The sequence below is a fragment of the Pezoporus occidentalis genome, unplaced genomic scaffold (assembly GCF_034315485.1).
Source record: "Pezoporus occidentalis ecotype Australia unplaced genomic scaffold, CSIRO_AGI_Poc_V1 ctg78, whole genome shotgun sequence".
Taxonomy (NCBI): Eukaryota; Metazoa; Chordata; class Aves; order Psittaciformes; family Psittacidae; genus Pezoporus; species Pezoporus occidentalis.
Window position 1 is genome coordinate 178,302 of NW_026916137.1, and position 21,571 is coordinate 199,872.

At 42.0% G+C, this 21,571-nt stretch overlaps 1 protein-coding gene across 1 annotated transcript in view; it reads right to left on the reverse strand.

The window, feature by feature from the left end:
* NUAK1 (NUAK family kinase 1) overlaps nt 1-21,571 on the reverse strand; it is a 48,877-nt gene that overhangs the window by 15,189 nt on the left and 12,117 nt on the right. Inside the window, exon 2 of the mRNA XM_062602708.1 lies at nt 9,745-9,865. Within this exon, the coding sequence (XP_062458692.1) occupies nt 9,745-9,865 (121 nt within the window). The remainder of the gene's footprint in view (nt 1-9,744; nt 9,866-21,571) is intronic.

The window sequence follows — 21,571 nt, forward strand, 5'->3', positions numbered from 1 at the left end:
CTGCAAATTAATGAGGTTACAGCAGTTATTATAAATGGTTGTTAGTTTTGACCAGTCCTACTGGAATGATGCCTTCTTCTATCTCTTTAGCAAAGTTCAATCAGTAGTTCTTAGTGGGGTTTTTATTTAAAAAAAAAAAAAAAAACCACAACAAAACCAACATAAAAACAACCACCAAACCCAACTTCAGCTTTTGCAGTGAAATGTGAAGCTGCCCCTCTCAACACAGAGATACTTGCTGTTCTTAGGCTTTGTCTCATGTCCTCTCACACCCTGTCACTCAATTCTACAAGCCACAGCCTCTGCAGTTCCCTCTAACACCCCTGAACCCCAGCCAAAGAGTTATGATAAAAGTGAAAGCGAACAGCCAGATAAAATTGGCTGCTGACTTGTCTGCTAGCCTCACTGTACCCCAAAGCAGAGGCTCCTGCCAGTGATTACATCCTATGTGCATCCTCATTAGTAATAAACTTCAGAAACCAGAAGAGCCACCTCTGGATGGATTATACTTATAGTATCCTCTCCAAGAATGACAGACTGATATTGTTTGGGAAAAACTGAACATGCCTCATGTCATATAGGGAAGTGCAGCGATGTGTTACCAATAAAGCAGCAATGCACACATTCGTTTCTCTAAGCTTGGAAAGGCTAGTTACATACAAGGCTGTTTAGGAAGGCAAAAAGAAATAGTTTCAGAAAGCTTACACAGATCACTAATAACGCTCTTATTTAGGAGATCTGATTTAAAAAAAAACAACAAAACAAAACGCACCTAATTCCTCACCCTCCCCCCCCAAAAAAGCTGATTCAATGAGTTAGGGTTATATCATGCACATATAGATGAAGTTGCCACATGGCATCACTGACCTCAGTGGACTGTCATGGTGGTGCACACTTTAAGCAGTACCAGCTGAGGACCACCCTGAGCTCAGGGGGACAATTTGCCTCACCAGAGGTGCACAGATGAGGGTATGGGGGTGAAAGGGACCTTGGCTCTTCCCACCCAGGCCCCTAACCATTGATGCCCTATCAGGTGTTCAGTGCCAATGATGACAGTAACAGCAGCACCAGCCCTGATACGATGGAGCATTCTTGGAGCCTGTGCTTTAATCAAAGTTCTGCCTCCATCACTCAGTCATAAGAGCTTTTTCAAGTCATCCTTGATGTTCTGAAGTTTTAAATGCAAAATCTATTTTTTTTTCTGGTCTTAAAATTAGCATGTTATACAACTCCTGATCCAGACATATTTTCCTGCATTTTTACAGAAATGAAGTGGAAAGACATTTGGTTTGGAGGAATGTGCATTTAGAGGTACTTTCTATTTCAAATTTTCTCTTATGCCCTCTAGGAACTTGAATTTAAGAAAGGAGAAACTGCTGTTCCAAATTTTGAATTTTTGTCACAAAACAGCAGTAGAATCAATGAGAAGCATCCCGGTAACTTGTATTCAGGTTTCAGTCTACCAGCACTCTCAGGACAGATTGGAACATTCCTTTTCTTCATGAGGAAGCATGGGGAGGACACTACCTTTGGACTCAGATGACATTACAGAGGTCTCCTCTGCATCATCACAGCTGAATGATTACAGAATTAAACACCTATTTATCTCTTCACCAACCAGCAGAGGTGACAACCTTCTTTTTTTCTCCAGGGAGATGGAATGTATATTTACAACTGCATCATCTCAGTTCAGAGCACCTCTATTGTATCACCTGAATCTCAAGAGGGGACCTGCAGTTCCTGTAGAGAGGGAATTGAACAGTGGACAAAAACACCTTAAATGAGAGCTGCCACTGAAGGAGAAGGGAGTGAAAAGGCAGTGAGATTTTTGTCTATAGACACACACAATCTTAAAGAGGAATTTGGTGGTCAAAACTATCAAGCACATGACAAGGTGATATTCTGGCAAGTCTCAGACCATCAGCCACATACACCTCAAATTTTCACAGTAACAGTTAGGATTTCAGGCAGGTTTCATACAGACACTTCTGAATTTCCCTTCTGAGCACAGTACGTAGTTTTATAAACACAGGCTCCAAGAAAGCATTGTGGCTAACAGCTGAGGGAAGAGAGGAGGGCATCAAGACTGGATTAACTTACTGCAATTAATAATGACGTAATAAATATACTGCCCTGTTAACACCTGGGCTGTAACCTGCAGGCTGATGATGGACGGATTGCCTCCATATAGCTTCTGGGCCTGCTTGGCTCACTCTTTGGGGTTTTTTTTGCAGATGATTATTACCTGTCATCCTACTGGATATTCATTCCGAAACTCACCCTCACCTAGAAGTATGCCTGAACTGTACCTACTGCCGACAGAGAAGCACAGCTTCAGCAGGATGCTGCACCCCAGGAACATCCCACAGCTTGCTACTGATGGGACAGCTGTGTCATACAAGCTTGCTCCTCAACCTGGACCAAGGTCAAAGGAGTGGGTTATGTATAAGAAAGGTGGGGCTGATCTTGCTTCTTTCAAATCATCAGTACTCTGCAAACAGCTGGCCAAATAAGACAGGTGGAGAACTGTCAGTTCAACACCCAGAAATGGTAGCAGGAGAGATGGTCTGTCAATCACAAATCAAGAGACAGGGGTTGCTTAGATACAAGGCATGAGCTCCACATATTAGAGGAGACAGCAGCAGGAGAAATGCTTGCTACAAGCTGTGTGTCATTGATTTCTTGTGTTTATTTCCATGACTCTGCAAGTGGGGTTACACTGAGCAGCAAGACCTCTATATGGTGGGAGGGCCACTGCAGCACCTCAGCCATAGTGGTATCAAGTGGTGCAGGCCAGTGGTTGCAAAATGACAGCATTCCTTTCAGACATGCAGGACAAAGTATTGACTTCTGAGACAATGGCCACAGGGAAGAAGGCATGGACAGATCTGTGGGAGCACATCAGGAACCAAGGAGTAGGAACGGGCTGTGCCATGAGGTGCAAGGAACAACATGTCTATTCCCAGGAGATGAGCAAGAGTACTTTATTTAAAATGTGGGTCTCAGAAGTGTGGAGAAACAGCATTTTCCAGTGGGCTACAAGCTTCTTTGGGCTTGGTCTGTTCACCCCAAGAGCATCAACAGAGACTAAGAGCAGTACCCTACTCAAGCAGCAAAGGGTGCTTAAGATGCAGTGGTCAAAGAAAGATTTCTTGCAGCATTTCTTTAGGCTCCCCTCGCAAACAAATGTGTTTGTTTGTTTATTTAAAGAGGGGAAAAAAGACAGAAAGAAATTTCTATACTTCTAGGCTGATAATTGAAACCAAATCTGCTGGCTTCAGAGCTCATCGAAGTATACATATGTGAAACTGGGAAAAAACTTCTCACTACCAAAGACATATCTGAGTCAAAGTACATTTTGTAACATCAACAATCTGTCTCTTTCACAGGCTGTTCTACTATAGCAATAATTCTTGGATATAATCTCTCCACTTATTTATATTTAGAGGCTGTGAAATGATGAACTCAGCTTCTATCTACAGCTTTCCATTTTCCAGTGCTGGTTGTGTAGGGACCTCTTGCCGATCAGCATTCTTCTCTTCAATCCTACTGCTAAATCCTTACATTTAGCTACACCAAAGTTACCTCCACTGGAACTCTACAGTATAAGTTTGAGACTGGATGAACATACTCACTATCCCTCTTAAAATGCTAAAATGGACTTCACCTTGAAAGTGTTGGAAGCCCACATGGGCATGCGCTTGCAAGCATGGGTCAGAAAGATTTAATAGTACATTGTACACCTCTCTGTTAGGACAGTTCACTTTGGACTTACTACGAAATTCAAACAGCAAAACAAAGCAGAAGACTTTGCCCTCCCTCCAAGCTTGCAGGATGCTAAAGTCAGAGCGAGTGCCTGCTGAGGGGGGTGGATTTCCCCCCCACACACACACACACGGTGGACTACCTCCTTGTGGGCTGTTTCCATTTGGTTTACATGTAACCTCAGGGTAAGGATTTTAGTTTGTTAGTTTAAGAGGGGCGGCCAATCTCTTCGCACTGGAACCATTTGAATTCTCTTCATGCCTTTGCTCTCTATCAGAGCAATCTCCTAAATTAGTTCCAGTATGTTGACATTCCTTCCATCTGGTGTCTTTCCATTCAGTGGTATTTTTATTACTCTCCTAACAGCCGCAGACAGAAGTACCTTTCCACTGCTACAGAATGCTCTTTTATTAAAGGTCAGCCAAATCAAAAGAACAAGCAAGTTTGTTTTTAATTTTGGAGATGCAGACTAGAATAACCTTTTCATTCAGAAAAGTCATGTTTGACCCAATTACCTCACTTGGGTAATAAGGCTTGAATTATTCTTCAAAAAGACATGCGAGGACTGAAAAAGTGGGGATTTTTACCTTGGAAATCCAGCCCGATGCATCTTCTGTGTTCTTGACTGCTTTGAAAGCTTTACAGCCCCTTGGTGTATTTTTTATTTTGTTGTTGGGGGGGGTGGGGGGGTGGGTTATTATTATTATCTTATGACTGCTTTTTTTTCTAATAGTGCATACAGCAGACATTAAAACATCCAGGGTCCAGTGTAGAAAACCATGTGTTTTCTATATAAGCATGTATATATATAGAATATGCTTAAATAATATAGTGTGCATATGCTTAATTACAATTGAAGATAGTGAGATATAAAGTATCTGTTTTAAAGCTAAACTTGTGTTAAACTGTTTTCCTGAGTTACGGCCTTCTCTTCTGCATATCTTCTTAAATTAAAGGAATGCAGTTAAGATCCTGCAATAATCATTTTAAATCAGACAGCATGCTAGAATTTACTCCCCAGTAAGGAGATTAAATCAGAACAAGAGCCACTACCCTTGCTGAGGTTGCTTCTCAGAGAATAAGACTGGGGATATGGCAGATTTTGATGGTCTACTCTTTATAAAAGAAAGAAAAATGACAGTTGCTAATTCAGCCACAATAACACGCTATGTTAATTGTCTTTTATTTCAGCAAAGAATTAAAGAGCTAATTCCCTTTTTTTTTTTTCCAAATTATAATTACAAACTGCTGAGGAACTTCAGACACGCAAACATTTACATTGTGGTGGGAGGACTGTGTAAATAGAAAGATAAAAATAAATCTCATCATTGCTTGAAATCATTTTGGCATCTGAATTGGACCTGCCAGTGATCTCACACATTTCAGTTTAAGTCATGTCTAACAAAGCATTGATTCATGTCCCTAAATGACAGGAAATTCATAAAGGTAGGGCATGGTAACTAAAGAGTTAAGTTTGTTTTTACTAGTTTCATTACTATCGCCAGACTCTTGAAATATTACTTTATGTTCTTGGATGTTATCAACTGAAAACAATGGCAATAAAGCACTCAAAGGTCAAAAGCCTACATAATTAGAGGAAATCAATTAGAAATGTGGTTAAATAGTGTCACTGCTGAAGTACTTTTTCTTGGCTAAGTAATAAAAAAAATCATTCCAGCTTTCCAACTTTCATCATTCTTGTTTAAAGCCCAGTTGTCCATGTGATGTTTTAAGGGACTTTTGACTTTTTCAGGTGTTTTGACCACAGAAAGGATGAAGTCATTAGGCACCAAAGTTTGTTTTGATTATGCCTGAAAACCAGGAGATAGCAGAAGCTGGGACAGAGGCTGGAATTGCCTTTCCAGCACATAACTCTGCTCTGCCCATGCGCAAACCCACCAATGGTGTGAGCTGCCACCTCAGTTCCCAGCTACCTGGCCCATCCAGGGATGTACATCACAGCTGGCGGCAGAGGACACTTGCCTGAGCTGGTACTGCTGGAGGGGACACAGTTTGTCAGCAATGGCTCACGTCCATGCACCTTGCCAGCTACCACCCAGGCAGAATTTTGGCAATGCAGCTGCTTTAGGTGATGACATGATGACTTGACTGACACAGTTCAAGAAGCTCTGGGCTGCAGGCAAGCCTACCAAGTGTGCACTGGCTTTTTGTTGCATGAAATCTGGCAAAGTGTAACAGTGAACATGTATTTAGCAAGTAAGTATCCTGAAATACTATGCCACCACCGTTACACTCTCAGATCTTCGTCCACTGCTTTTGGGATTTGAAAATACTGAAGGGCTGAACCAGTTTCCTCATTAACCAAATCATGCAACTCAAGTCATTGTGGACTGGTAGATACATGATGGAGAATCTGTGCTTTGAAGAAAGAGGGAGGGAAGAAGTTTCTCTTACGTGGGAAAACCCTTTATTTATGTGTGTTGTTGCTGCAAAGGGTCCAGTGCTGTTCTAAGCATCCTGGCCCAAATCCAGAAAAGCACTTCAGCACATGCTTCCCTTCCGTTACTCATTCACATTAATGCCATCATGTTCCATGGGCACCAAATTGTAATCCTAATATTTACTCATTTTTCAAGGAATATCTTCATTAAACTATTTCTACAAACATGTTCACTAATGACATGTTCATTTTTAAGGGCATTTTGAAAATGGGTGGACTTTTCTGTACAGTTATGCTGATCAATGACAACTCTTCTAGCACGGAAACACATCGGTACAGTATTTCACACTACAAAGACTCAAGAGCTCACTCTTTGAATGTACCAAGTGTAACTTCACTCTCATGATTGGTCCAACACATGTTTAAATGTTTGCAGAATCAGGCCTGATGTTCTTTCCCTGGTTTAAGTTTTATAAAGTATTGCCAGATGAGATAGATTTTGCATTCAGGCTACCCCTGGAAAAATATGTTAGCTCTCAAAGGCTTTATTATCAAATCCTGAAGTTTTCAAGGCAAAAAAGAAATAGGGTGGGGGAGAGACAGAGAGATGAATGGAGAGAGGCATTATTCTATAAATTAAAATTTATGTGCTGAAATCAGAACACTACTAGCAAAGCCAGCTTCATTTATCCAGTCCCTTTCAAGGAGTTTAAAAGTCACTTGAAAGAGCACTTCCCTCACAGCCGCACTCGACAGATTGCCAATTACAGCCCTGCTGAGAGGATGGAATTTCTTTGGAGTCACAACTGTACATCTGCCCTCACAGTAACAGGCAAGGTACGTTTGATTAGGTTACAAAAAAATACACCTAAACTGGAAAGCTTTGTTTCCACGCATCTGAATTTGCTCAGTATGGTGAAAAAAAGATAAGCTTCTGTTTACATCAAGTTGACAAATTCAGAGGTTAATTGCTTTTAAGCACGCAGGTCAAAAGGATACCTAAACAAGGATTCTACTTAAGGAAAACACATGTTTGTAAATGAAGTAGAAAGAGCTTTCAAAGATACTACAGGGAGATACAGCATTGTCCATGCTATGTAGATCTGTGCAGCCTGGCAGCTACAGAAAGCACTGTCAGAGATGCAGTGACAGTCTGAAAATCTACAGTAAAAATTAGTGAGAGAGGAGAAAATCATCTGTGTGGTGGCTTCAGTTTAAAAGTTAAGCATCTGATCTGTGTTAATCAGCTAGACTCCATCTACAGCCAAGAGGAACTTCCAGTATGTCATTTACCCTACCTATGTGAAAAAATATCTCTCAGGAAGGAGCAAACGACCCTCTGTAGATGCTGATCTCACTTGAATAGAGAGGGGCACTAGACTTCTAGTGTACAACCACTGCCTAAATGTTGGATGGCTTAAATTTGATGAGATTAAGCCCATTCCTGAGCACTGACTAACTTCAACATTTTGTGTCAGAAGATACCAATATCATCACTCTGTGCATCACTCAAGAGAAACAGCCACATGTTTAAAATCTGACTTCAAGAGGATACAAATACTTCAGTCCTAGATGTAGTCCCTTAGCTTCACTACAAGTACTCTTCAACTTAAAATGAAGCACACACTTAAGGATCCCTGAGCTCACATCTTTATCTCTGAGTTGTACATAGCCACTCCTCTGGATTCAGCTGCACAACCACGTCTTCCCACTGCTAGAATATCTAAGTTACAGCATTGGCTGCTAAAGGCCAAATACTGACTTGGACTGCTTGGAAAGGCTGGATGAGCTGTATAGCTGCTATAGCCCCACTCTATGTAACTCCTTCCAATGGACTACAGCCCAATCAAGAAGCTGACCTCCATTGCCCATCCCTTCAGGCCAGGAATTAAACATCAGAATCCACAAAAAGCTGCTCTGCTTTCTAGAAAAAGAAAAGGAAACAAACCAGTAACAGAATGGAAAATTCCCAGAATGCGAGAACAAGCATCCAGGTTCATTGCCACAAAGCAGTGCTGCAAGCAGATGGACCACAAGAGGACCACAACATTACCTGCCATAAGCACTCACCCTCCTGCAGACAGGGTGAGCTCTACATCGTGGAACTTAACTGGCTCTGCTGCAGAAGCACCGCTCCTCCCTCCATGAGGCCAAAGGGGAAAGCTTTGCTCCCACAGGACTTCATTGTCTACTTCTTAGAAATGCTGTAATCTTTCTAGCTTTTACAAATGTTTTAAGTCAGGAAAAACTATTTAAATTAAGGACGAGAAGGGCAATGGTCAAAGGACTGCAGCATGCTTAATCTTCCTTCTTTTTGAGTTCCCGTGCACATTTGAAATAACTTTTGTTCCATTTGCAACCCACATGCTGACACAGCATCCCTCCCCTTTTCTGTTCCCAGATCCTGTTATAAGTTTATTCAATAAAAAGACAGATATTCATCTCAAGTACAAGAACATGCTTTTGAATAACTCAATATGTGATACTGTAACAGTACGCCAAGCCAGCCCTTGTTTTAATCAGTCGTACCAACTCTCAGAGTGGAGCTGCCATATACATATCATCACCTTGCATGTTTACCTCATGAGTATGTAAATACAAAGGGCTAAATTCAGGCTGCCTGTTCTGCATGCAGGGGAAGAGGTGATCCACAGGGACAAGGCTGCCTGACCCTGATCCCTCCGAACCTCTGGAATCCACACCCCAGGTCCATCATGCAGCTGCCCTCGTTGCACCAACAGACCTCTTGGCTGGTGTCTTTTATCATGTACCCATCCTGAACACCTCAGCTAGAGCTGGGATGTTACTTGAGGAAGGAAGGAAGGAAGGAAGGAAGGATGGATGAGGAGATTTTACTATAGAGTAGACACTCTATAAATACATAAACAAACAAACAGGCAAATGAGGGGTGAATGCCCCTGGCTTCCAGCTCCTTGCTGTAGGACCAGAAAGCAGCTTCCGGAGGCAGGAATTAGCAGGTTTCTCAGCTGTGTCCCAGGAAGAAAGGAGTTAAAAGGGGGAAACAGGCTAAGTAAACAGGAATGATAAGCCAGTTACTAGACTTACAGGAAAGCGTGCAGAGGTGGCTAGGAAGCAGATGCTGGGATTCACAGGGAAAAGCAACCATGACAGAACCAGCAAGACTCACTGGCAGGTAAAGGAGGACCAAAGGTCTACAGCAGACAACACTGGTCTTGTGCAGTCCAGGGAAAATAAAGCATACAAGGTCTGGCTTAGGGGCTGGGGACATAAATGGACACCAGGCTAGTGCGTGAGGGTGAAATTAAACTGAACTGTTCAACGGGACCAAGGAAATGAGGTGATACATGCAACGATTTCACACCTGCCATGGACACAGTGCTTAAGCCACACATGAAGCTGTTCCTCCAGGCAAAGGGCTATGTATCTGTGAAAGACTGGTGGCTCAGAAGGAATGTAGCGCTCAAAACAGTCTCTTTGGTAAGGGATGGGTTACACTAGGTTAGGGGTTTGCTTGGTGCATGATGTCAAGAAACATCAACATCAGGTCTGCAAGGAACATAACAGAGCAGTCAGAGAAGAGAATCGCATTCACTAACCTTCATATATGGTGATGATATGAGGGTGGCTGAGGGATGACATGATCTCAATCTCCCGTCTGATGTGAACCATATCTTGTTCATCCTTAATTTTGTCCTTACGAATGGATTTTATTGCAACCTATAAATTCAGGAAACCAAGCATTATTCTTGGAACTGAACAAATGCATATAACCCATTAAGGAGAGTTCAAAAAATAAATACAGATGTTAGGTGTTGGCAGAATGTGGAATGACCAAAACAAAGCTTTAAAATACAAATCTCCATGCCCCAGCTCCTTCATTTTAAACCAATAAATACACGCTCATTACAGAAATGAGTGACATGAAATTTTAGGGTCTTCAGGTCCTAAGACTTCACTAAGGGAGAACGCAGCATCTTTTGGAAGGATCCCTGTGTTAGCTTAAGCACTTTCCATCCAAGGCAAATGGCAAATCTCCCAAAAGATTTTGATGGGAAATACATTTGCTTAAACATGACTGCATCCAACAATTTCAAGCAGAAGCTTTGGAAGCAATTTTTCTGAAATAAGGTTGAGATCTCTGATGGAACAGAGACAAGGAAACCAGGACACCAATTACAACTTTATACTTGTCCCTGTTAATACACAGAGGATCACATTAACACAGGTTGCTCCATGGTTCTCTAAAGCAAGCAAACCACTCTGGAGTTATGACTTACTTAAAAATCAGAAGAAATAAATCTTTGAAATTCACATCTAAACTCGTCCTCATGTAAACCCAATGCTTTGGGGTCCTACATAGCACTTATGTAATCACTGCAAAACCATATCCTTCCTGCCTCCTTCCTCAATCAGCAACCTTTTTTTCAAGCACATCGTGTGACTGGGTATCTTTCCAAAAGGCAGGGTGGGAACAGGGGAAGTGATAGCTGAACTTGCAATATAAATTAAAACAGCCCTTGTGAGTGTGTGCATGTGTGGTGCCGGTGAAAAAAGGGCTTATCTGAACAACACCAAAAATAATTGCGGAGGTCAGCTCATGCCCTGTAAGAAATGCAAAGCCAACAATGGAGAGAAGCTGGTGGGAGAGGGAAGGTGAGCGCATTGTGCATACTGAATGGCAGCATGGCCTTTATTATATTCAGTATTTACCCTGCTTTATTTTTGTAAGCCGGAGTTGAAGGAATAAATTACCAGCTAGTTTAAATCAATACATCTTTGAAAGGCATCACTGGCCTGCTGAGATGATCACCCTTTTACGGGTAAACAAAACTTTTGCCATTCTATGCAGCCAACTACTGTGGACTTCTCCTGGGAAAAGATATGTAAATCTGTGATTTATGTGATTTCCCTAGTTCCTTCTGAACAACATAATTTTACTGCCTACTTCAGTAATTGCAAGTGGCATGGCTGGTATTGCTTTCATTATATGAGGTAGTATCAAGGATATTGAAGAAAGTACAAAAAATGTAAAATATTATAAAATAGAAACATACATAAACAGGAGCTAGCTTAAAAGATCAGGTTTCCTACAAAGCCTTCAACTCTGAAAAGCAACATTGTTCAAAAAAGCATTAAGCACATGCCCCATCTCCTTCAACTCCCAAAGATTTCAGCACATGCTTAAAATTAAGGTCACGCTCAAGAGCTAGCCTTCTTTGGGACAACAGAAAGAAAGGCAGAATTCCAGGGACAAAACAATTTGCATGTTAAAACCTAAACAATTCTTTTCTTCCTCTTGACCCAAGCATTTGGGATAGAGATTTAAAAAGTACCAAACATAACTATGGTCTTATCTACGTGGCACGTGTTTCTAGAAAAGGTAATAAAATAGATCTTAATTGTATACGTGATCAAGATAATCTCCAAGTACTTCTAGAGATGGAGAAGGCAACTAACACTAAAAACAAGGTTGGATTTTTTCCCCCTTCCCATGTTTGCACTGGGAAAGGCTGCAAATGCAAATACACCCTGTATACAAGAAGAATGTGGGTGGCTCTTGGAGCAGCATGTGTATTCCTGCAAAAAATAAATAGAGACATACGTAAAAACACATTATCTATTAAAAGACAGTCTTGTACTTGGCTCTGAGGAAGACTTTAAGAAGGGTTTCATTGTCAAATATACAACAGGGAGCAAATTCTTCACCATTCATGGCTGGCAAACTAATAACAGCACCCCAGAGGGCATGCCAACCTCCTACTAACTTGACTCTGCTTCACAGACAGGACTCTTGTACATCTACACTTAATTACTGCAAATGGCCTCTGTGGAATAATTGCATATATGAAAACATACATGTTTAGATACAAAAATGCAAATGTGTTTGAAAAGCAGTCTGTAAATATTTGTTTGGATTCGTCTTCAAATGCAAACAGATGTGTTGCCTGGGAACATATTTTTCAACAGGACCAGAGAGTTTACAGTCTCACAACCCACACTAAACAGTGCTTAAGGCATGTAGGAGCCTTACTTTATAATGGGCATTCCCAAAATTTTCAGCAGTTTTTGAAGATTGTACTTAAACTCTCCTGAAAACATCACTTCCCAGTTGCAGAGGTAGAATTCAGCAGCCCAGAGTACTTGGTATCATCAGTGACATCCAGGCTGCAAGACCTCAGGTTTTAACATTCAAGACTCCCCTTTCCCTCCCTCAGCTACTTCAGATCACAGTGACCAGCACTTGGAAACAAGGAAAAGACAACTGGCATGCACGAACTATCTCCAGTGGTGTCAATGGAGCCAGGGCAGCCGGTTCCTCTGAGGCATCCATCTGCCCACACTCGGACCATCCCCTGCGATCCTGACAAACAGCAAGAGTGCTGTGAAGGAGGCAGCGCCCCTCAGTCAGGGCACAGCATGTTACCAGTAGAAGCACTCTGCAGGAGCAAGGCTTCAGACACTTCAGGCATGTACTAATGAAAGAATGTAACTGTCTATTTGCATAGCACACGAGCATGCTCAAAGCAGAGTGCAGCCATTTACTAATTTAACCCTGGGAGGCTTTCAGGAGATGAGGAAATGGAATTGAAAGCTGATATAACTGCTAAAGGAAACAAGGACAGTAGCATCTCAGAAATTGCTGCCTGCCTCTCCCTCCCAAATTGTGTAACACACTACAGGACTGCCGGGCTCAACAAACTGTTTGATTATTAAAGGCTGATTTCTGATACCTTTGCCTGTGTTCAATTGCTATTTTTCCCCCTCAGAAAGAGCTTCAGGGAAGTGAAAATTTTGAAAGCATCTCAATAAATACTTTTCACACCCACTGTCTGCCTGGTGGCCTGCACAATCCCCAAAGTCGACAGGATCCACATATCAAAGCTGCTCAAGAGTGCACAGCCTTGCTGGTGACCTGGTCTGAAAGGCTAAACAGCAAGTGATTGCTACCAGCGGACTGTCACTGTCAGAGGTGGCATCCCAAAGCAGCATTAGTGGAACAGCAGGACAGTGTTGATTCCAGCTCTTCCTCTCTAAGAAAGGGATCTCTGGCAGCCAAGTCTCTTTCACTTGCTTCCATCTGCTCAGACCTTAACTTACTTGGGCTTAAGTCTACCGATACGAAAAAAAAAAACACAAACAAGAAAGCAGTCCGGTTTGGTCAGGGTTTTTTGAAGTACTTCATGGAAACATTACTAGTCATGACCATAATTCAGGTATTTATTATATATTACACTGCTTTCATCTCTCTGAGCAATGTCAGATCCTTAGCTGTATGTTATGGTATCAGGTTGTAAACCAAGTCTCTCTTCCAGGTATTCTAAAGTATCAATAATGGAATTTCTTTCATTAAATGTATTTTACTCAGAAATGTATTCCCAAAAATACATTTTCAAAGTGCACTTATGCTTTTACACCAGGCAGAGCTGGCTCCATTTTTCAAAACCCCACTTGCAAGACTTGCTGCCAGATACGGTACATGATGAACCTGAGCAACTTAAGCCTAATGAGAAATAATCTCAGTCGAGAAATACCTTATGAAAGAACTTGTTTGTTCATTCTTCAGGTCTTTTTCTTTCTTCCTTGCCTGCTTACCTTCCTTGCTTTCCCTGAAAGCAACAGCTCCACGGTATACAACATTTAAATTTATTAAGGGTCACAGCCTATGAATCAAGAGTAGGGCAAACGCAACATGCTTTTTTATATCAGCGACATTAACTACTCCAAATATTCCAGCTCAGGATCTGCAGAGAAAGTGCTGTTAGTCCCTTTGGTACTCTCACAACACTGTACTTATACTTCTACCACACTTTCTCAATATATTTTACTGGTTTTAAGACTTAGATAATTTAATTATACTATTTTTATTAACCTTACTAGTGGAGGAATTTGTATTTTTCCTAGCTTCTTGTCTTAATGAGAATTTCAGATAACTCCAAGACCTTGCACTCAAACAGAGTAACATATCAGATTCTTAATAATGAAATCTAAACCCTTTCACCCCAACAAAACAGGTTCAACTTCACCCAAAACCCCTGTAGACACAGTATCCAATCTGGAAAAACACTTTAGCACATGCCTAACTTCACACATGCGAGCAGGCTGTTGACTTTTGTGGGATAGCTCGCACATGTGAAGTTATATGCATAAGCACCAAGGTCACAGCTCAAAACTTGGCCATGCAAAGGTCTCTCTGGGGATCAATACTGGCTGTATGCACCAGTAAAATCCTCAGTATGTATTCTGTAGCTCTGATGGCAACACGGTCCCACACATGAGGTTAAAGGGGGAGAAAGGCGCACAAGAGATGGACTGAAACCACCTCCACCTGCACTGCCGGTTCTGGTACCATCCTCTGCTCAGAAGCAGGGAGAGAGGATGGCCTCTTCAAAACATATAGCACAGGGTTGAGAAAGCAGGGTGGGTATGAACCTCTAATATTGCCAGGCATTTCCAAATGCTCTGTACAAGCATAGGCCAGCAACACTGCTGCTCTACCTTCCAGAAGCAGACAGGAAAGAGGGAGAACAGCTTTTGGCTTCCCATCCCTCAGTGAGTCAGCTTGCAGAGTTTACTGGGCAGGAAGAGTGGAGAAATAAGCTGCTCTCCTCAAGGCTGCAATAAATTACCTGTCTCCTTTTGCTGGAAAGAGGATTTATACTCAACCTCTGTACTGGTGTAGAGAGATTACTAAGTGCTTTCCAACACACTTCATTCTTCTTTGCTTTTGTTTGGTATGAATAATTTGAATTGACCTATAACTACTTCAAAAGGATGACGGTTGCAAAGGATTCTGTACATTCAGTCCTATCTGTGAGAGAAATGTCTCTCCTCCTTTAATGAGCTTCTTGGCTGCTGGGCAGAGCAAAACGGGTAGAATTTTCTTTTTACAGAGGCAGATCAAAACCATCATGTAGAGAAAAATATCTCAAAGTCTAAACAACTCGCAAAGGGTATGACAGGCAGTAGGTGCCCATTTCCATATCAAATCCCTGTGTCTGCTGAGTCACTGCTGGCATTATCATTCCTGGGATGAGCAACAAAGCTGTATTTTCATCAAAGCATAAAGCTGTTTCTCTTGATTTCAACCAAGGAAGTTGGTTCATGTGTTTGTTTCCATTTAATAAACCTACATTTGCCTCATTTCCAGCTGAGATGTGGCAAGATGAGCCGCAGTGCAGAAAGTCACAGATTTTTAAGTCAGTCAGTGCTGTAACTGAGGCTGACCACCTGAATGCCACAAACCACTGAACCCTCCCCAGCTATTTCTGCATGCAGTACATTCAGTCCCACTGAAAACAATATTCCACTCTTTATTATCTATCAGGGCTATTTTTAGGACTGTGGTGAGATATGAGCAAACTGCTTCTTTCCACCGTGTGGGCTGTGACTTCCAAGCTGGTTCCAGCTCTTGTGCATACCACCAGTGCTTGGAGCAAATTCCAGATGGCTCTTGCAATACTATAGTGGAGCATCAGGAAAGTGGTACCAGGACAGAGTGCAGTCTCCAAGAAAGGGAAACCAGCTTGCTGCTACTAAGAGATGTTTCAGGAATGCAGCTTGAAGAAAATTATTACAAACTATTTTCTTGGGGTGAAGAGGGAGGGGAGGGTTAAATACACATAAACCTCTCCTTTCCGAAAGCTGTGAAATGAAGCCATCCCCACCCAGCAATGGGAAGTGGGTGAGCCCAGCCAGTTTCACAGCTCTGCTTCCTTTCTTTGAGACTAAGGTGGGAAGTGCAACGTGCCAAGTGCCAGCATGGGCGGGGAGGTAAAGAATAGGTGGATCAACCTATTCTAGGGGAGAAGAGAAAGGGAGAGCAGAGGATGTTTGGGGGTGGGGAAAGAAAAGGCACATTGTTCTTTCTCCAGCTCCACGGAGCTGAGCAAGAAAGAATAACGTCTGGCACTGTATTATGTTTTTTCCAGGGGAGTCTCTGCCTATGGCTCTTGGCCCAGACATCACCAACATAAGAGGAAGAGAAACAAAGCTATGAAATTGGGTGGTCCCTGAGGTTGCTGCAATCAAATGATAAGGAGGATGATGCTGATAATGCAGTTGCATTGAAATGGCACTTCCAGAGGCTGCACAGAGAGAAAGGAAAGGCAGTGGATGGGCTGAATAACTGTCTATCCGGTCTCTGGACCTTCCAGGTGGGAAGAAGGAGCCATGGATGGATACCCCTACAAGAAAAACAAGCATCCAAACGGTTCTGCAAAGGTATTCCCACTTCTTTTTGTAAGCATCTTCCACGTTTGCTGGGAAAAAAAGCTATCTTTGAGACTCCAATCGCAGGCCAAATGCAGTAATAGAGAGAATCACACAGGACATGCAATTTCAAGAACAAGCTTTGCACAGTCATAGAAAACACTTCATGCACTCATTGAAAAGTTGAATAAAAGGCCATTGTGAGTTTAAGCAAAATTAGCACCTGGGCTTGTGCATGTTGCTAACACATCTCCAACAGCTCTCTCTTTTAGAGAAGGAGTAAGGTCAACACAATGCCGCTGTTTTGGAGAGTGTTACTTTTCAGATCCGAAAAGCCAGATCATCTCCATGGTGATACTGCCTGGGAGACAAGCATGCCAAAAAATCCTTATTAATTATTTATCAATGGCCCAACTCTATGGTTTTGATATGTTTGCAAACTATGCAGCAATCAGGGGTGTTGCTTGGAGCGGTAACTGGTGCCATCTGCACCCAGCGAGATTCTGCCGATTTAAATCTCAGGGCTTCTGCCCATTACTCTTGTTCCATTGCATGTTTGTTCATGTCATGGATGTTACCAAGGACAAAACGCTGTTACTGTTGTTGTGAACTAGCAGCTGCACACATAAAGGGCAAGGACGCATGTGCCACGATGCACCTTTCAAGTTCATTTGCTTTTAAGAGGCAAGGGTATATTTTACAGCTGCCTCACTCTGTATGGTAAAAGCATACAGCAAACACCTGCACCTCTGTGCTTCATTCCCCTCTCCCCAATGTATCATATAAAAAAAGATCGTATTTCTAAAACCAAAGCTGATTTACTGCCACTCTATCACTCACTACCTGTATAGAAACTCACTCCTGCACCAAGGCATTAAAAGTTCCAAGTCAGTGCCAGTCCCTCTTGAAGAACCAAGGTACAACTACCTTGGGTTTAATTTTCCTCTTCTTATTCTGCTGATCATAATTCCTATTATCATCTCAAAAACAATGATTCATCAAATGAAGAGGAATTAACTAATCACAAACACTCGGCAAGGGGTTATATCTTCTTTCTAGTTCCCCCTTTATTCACAAAGTAAAATGTCTGTGGAAGCAAGTTTTAATAAACAGTAGAAGGCACCAGATGAACACATTTATGTTGTACATATACAAAGTGGGTGCCAGGAGGAACACGTACAACACCCTTCCTCCACTTCTTTCCTCACCCCCGCATACGGTGCCTGTTAACAGGATTTGTGAGCACATTTCCTGAGTAACTACTGCCTTACTGGAAAATTTACATCCCTTCATTGTTTGGTACCCCTACCCTCAGCTATGTCTCTAAAGCCTGGCATATTTGCACCATGCATCTCTGGCAGACCTGTCTTCATTTAGTGCCGAGAATCCTGGCCTTGAGTCACCCTTACTACCAGACAGATTTTACAGCTCTATATTAATCATTCCAGGGCTGATTTACCACAAGGAATAAAAAAAGTCATTCATCTGGTTTATTCCAATAGCATTTAAAAACACATGCTAGCAACCTGGTTATTGATTTTTTATAATGGGGCAGTGAATCTTGAACACAGGGAGAAGGGAGGGCTCAAAAATGGAGAGTCCACTGATACATGTCAGAAACCTCGCAAAAAACTTCTCCTTTCCCAAAAATAAAAGGATTTCATACAACATTACTGAAGTCCTACGTTGTAGGAATGTTCAGTTTTAGAAAGATCCTACAAGAAATCACCAATTGCAGCAATAACGCAGTGTTTCCCATAGTGCCGCCTCAAGTTGCCCCTTCTCTCCCATGCCTACTGTCCCATAAGAGCCCACTACTGCAAATCTGCTTCCATTCAAATCCTCCCTGACACACAGTGAAACAAGTTTGTCTTGATAGCAGCAGAGATTGCAACAGATTTTCTAAAAAGCAGAGGCCTGACAAGGCAAGGTTATTGAAGATGTTTGCAGTCATGGCCTGCCAGGACTGGACCCCAAGGCTGGCATCCTGGGAGAGTCCCTGTCATGTGCAGACTTCACCTTCCTGGAGAAAAGAGTAGAACTGCCTACATTTTTCCTAATTCACTTCTAAGTGTAACTACATAGCCTTCTGTATATCCAAAGACACAATATCTAACGCTTATGATCTAATTCTGAAGGCCTAAAGAAAAGATAAAAAATGGTCAAGTTGAAGTTTTGGGGCCATCATGCACAGATGGATGGAAGACCATCTCTTTTCCAAAGTCTAATAACTCACAAATATCCCATCCAAGTACACTGAAGCTTTCAAGGGAAGTTCATGTTTTGGCATAAGAAATTATATCTGGAAAGAAAGTGGGGTAGGGGATTTCCCCAAGGCAATGGAGGATCACAAGTATAATTAAAAGGAAAAAAAGAGTGCTTTACAACCTCAACTATGGATCCTTCCTCTTAATAGATGTTAACCAGCACTAAATGCCCCATCCACTGAAAAGATGAAAATTGCATTTACAGTTAACTTCTGGTGAAGTTGCCAAGCAGATGTTTATTTTTGGCTTCCACATTTACTAAAGCCAAATGCTATACTGAATTGGGACTTCACAAAGTCTAACTGCTTCTCTTCCAGGATACAATTTTGTTGGAACCAAAAAGGAAAAAAAAAAAAAAAGAACAGGAGGGGAAAAAAGGCAGGGTAGAAAAAAAAAAAAAGCTGATTTCACTTTTAAGTATGAAAAATCCTGGTAGCATCCATTTCTAACATGTCTGTTTATATCATAGTTTAAATAAGGTTAGAACTGTGCAATCGTTATCGGTCAGCTTCCAAACACAGCGCAGCTCCATCCAACATATGTGCAAAAGAGGAGAAGTCACTGGAAGCGAATCCTGTGTCAGTCCAACTTCTGCAAGTCTACACACAGACTGTTTAGCACTAATTAAATTACTGGCAAGTCAAGCCCAAGAGGAGTGAAAGTATTCACAAGCCCCAAGTTTACAGTTCTCAGTGTTAGATGGGTATTACAGATTCCCCCTTCAAAACCTGGAAGATAGATTTCACATTAATTTTGAGGCTTGATCTCACTGCTACCACAGCTGCTGATGCAGTACAAAATGCTAACCTGAGGCAGCAGAGAGGAACTTTAATTCAAGGTTGGTTTTTTCATTGTGATTAAGCAGTGAACCACAGTGAAGTAATCCTCCAGAGTAGGAGTGCACATTGTTCAAGGCACTGATTCGGGGATGAAATGCAAAACCAAAGTCCTGGCTACTTCATTAGAACAAACCCTTTATGACTTTCTTAAGAAGAGCGGTATAAAGCCCTGGTGCCTGGATCTAGTTCCAGTTTGAAAATTACAGTCTCCTGTAATTCCTCCCAGTAATTTCAGTTGGAAATGGGGTTATTCACACCCTCTAAGCAACTGCAAACTATTGCAATGTGCTGCTAAATAACTGCTAAATAATAGTAACTTCAGCAGTTACCAGAGTCCCTAAAGTGATTTTGCACATTTAAGTGAAAGGTGCTAAATCAGTGCAAGGCTGTAATTCCCATTAAACAAGGAAGGGGGTTAGACATTGTTTGAACTCTTCCTTAAAACTAGTTTCTCTCCAAGAAGCCACCTGACAGTGCATTTTCATTCACTGGTACATCCTGCTTGAAGAAGATGTGGGTAAGTAAACGTGACTGCTTACTCTCTCACTGAAGTTTCTGTGGGCTCAGAGAAGCCTCAGAAACACTGAGAGCTTTGCACACCTTCACAATGTCTCCTCTGCCAGAAATGTGAGGTCAGCTGGTACTGTGTGGATCTTCTAATTTTGTTTTCCTGGTCCTGTAGTCCTTTGAAGAAAAAACGAAGTGCTACTTCACCACGAGAATTACAATAGTACAAGGAAAACTTGGGAAGAAACGTCCGTACCTTCAGGCACCACAATGCTCATTAAAACTCAACATTATACTGCTTAAGCATCTCAAATTCTTAATTAACCCAGTGGAATTTTGAAATGTGGAGAGATTTTAAACTTGAGTTTATATAGTTTAGGCTTTTGGATTAACACTGATGAGCAGGGATTCATTGCACAAGGATGGTGGGCCACAGAGATTGTATCACAGAAGTTTCACAGATGTGTTTGAACAGCACAGTTGGAACAGTTAATGGCACAGACCTATCAGAAGCACCTATATCTAGCATATTTTTCTAAACTGATTTAAGGTGGATCAAAATATAAACGCCGCTTTCTGGTAGAAATCTAGTGAACCATAAACCCACATCCTATCTGGAAAAATACTTGGCAAACAAGAAGATTGGCAATAGTGTAACAAAGCCTCACCCAGGTTATTTCACTTCAGAGCTTGCAGATCACTTTGCAATATTAAACTTGTTTTTGTAAAAGCACTGCTTCAGTATTACATTGCTCTGCCTTGACATTACCTATTTAATGGCTCCTTTTTGGAAGGGACTATCCTAGAATTTATGACAGATCATGGTGGAATTGCTACAGAGGGAGGAAAGGAGTTTGCTAACATTTCTTCCCCATCCGCCTCTGATATCCGAGAAATATTTATACCCCTGAAGGTAGAGGAACCTCCTGTTGCTCCCTTCTATTTATTGAAAGTAAATTACCAGGGCCACCCTAATATCTCAGTGGAGAGAGTAACACAGGAACAGGAACATTCGTGCTCCCTGCAGCCAGTTGGGCTTGGAATAGACGTGAGAGGGTGAGGAATGAATTATGCTTTCCTACAATTAAGTGGCTGGCGATCAAGCAATTTTGTAGCCTTAAACACATAATTCAAGCTTTCCCTGCTAAACGGGGAGCTCACAACTGCAGGCAGTTGTTCTAAGCAGTTACGGGGAGGGTTAACTTTGGAGGGGAGAAACAGCAAAGCCATCTTTTTTCTAGATGGAAAGCTTTTGGCTAAGAACTCACCCAGACCCCTGTGATCTCCAGAACTGTTGCCCCCTTCTTCAACACGCACAAACACCTTTTTTGGCACATGTTTTGGCTGGAGTCAGCTGAACAAGGGAGAGTTAGCACTCAGATTTCTGGGATCCCCTTGCCAAAAGCTAAGCTGTTAGGTAGTGCAACAGCAGCAGCACAGGCTTCCCACTTCACCCTGCCAGTGACCTTCGCACAGACTTGGACATACCCCCTTCCTCAGAGTGAGGAGCAATTCCCTCTCACACTGCTCAATCCAGAAAATCATCTCAGCAAATACCACAAATCATGTCAGACCGAGCAGGGCTATTAAACCAGTGCTGC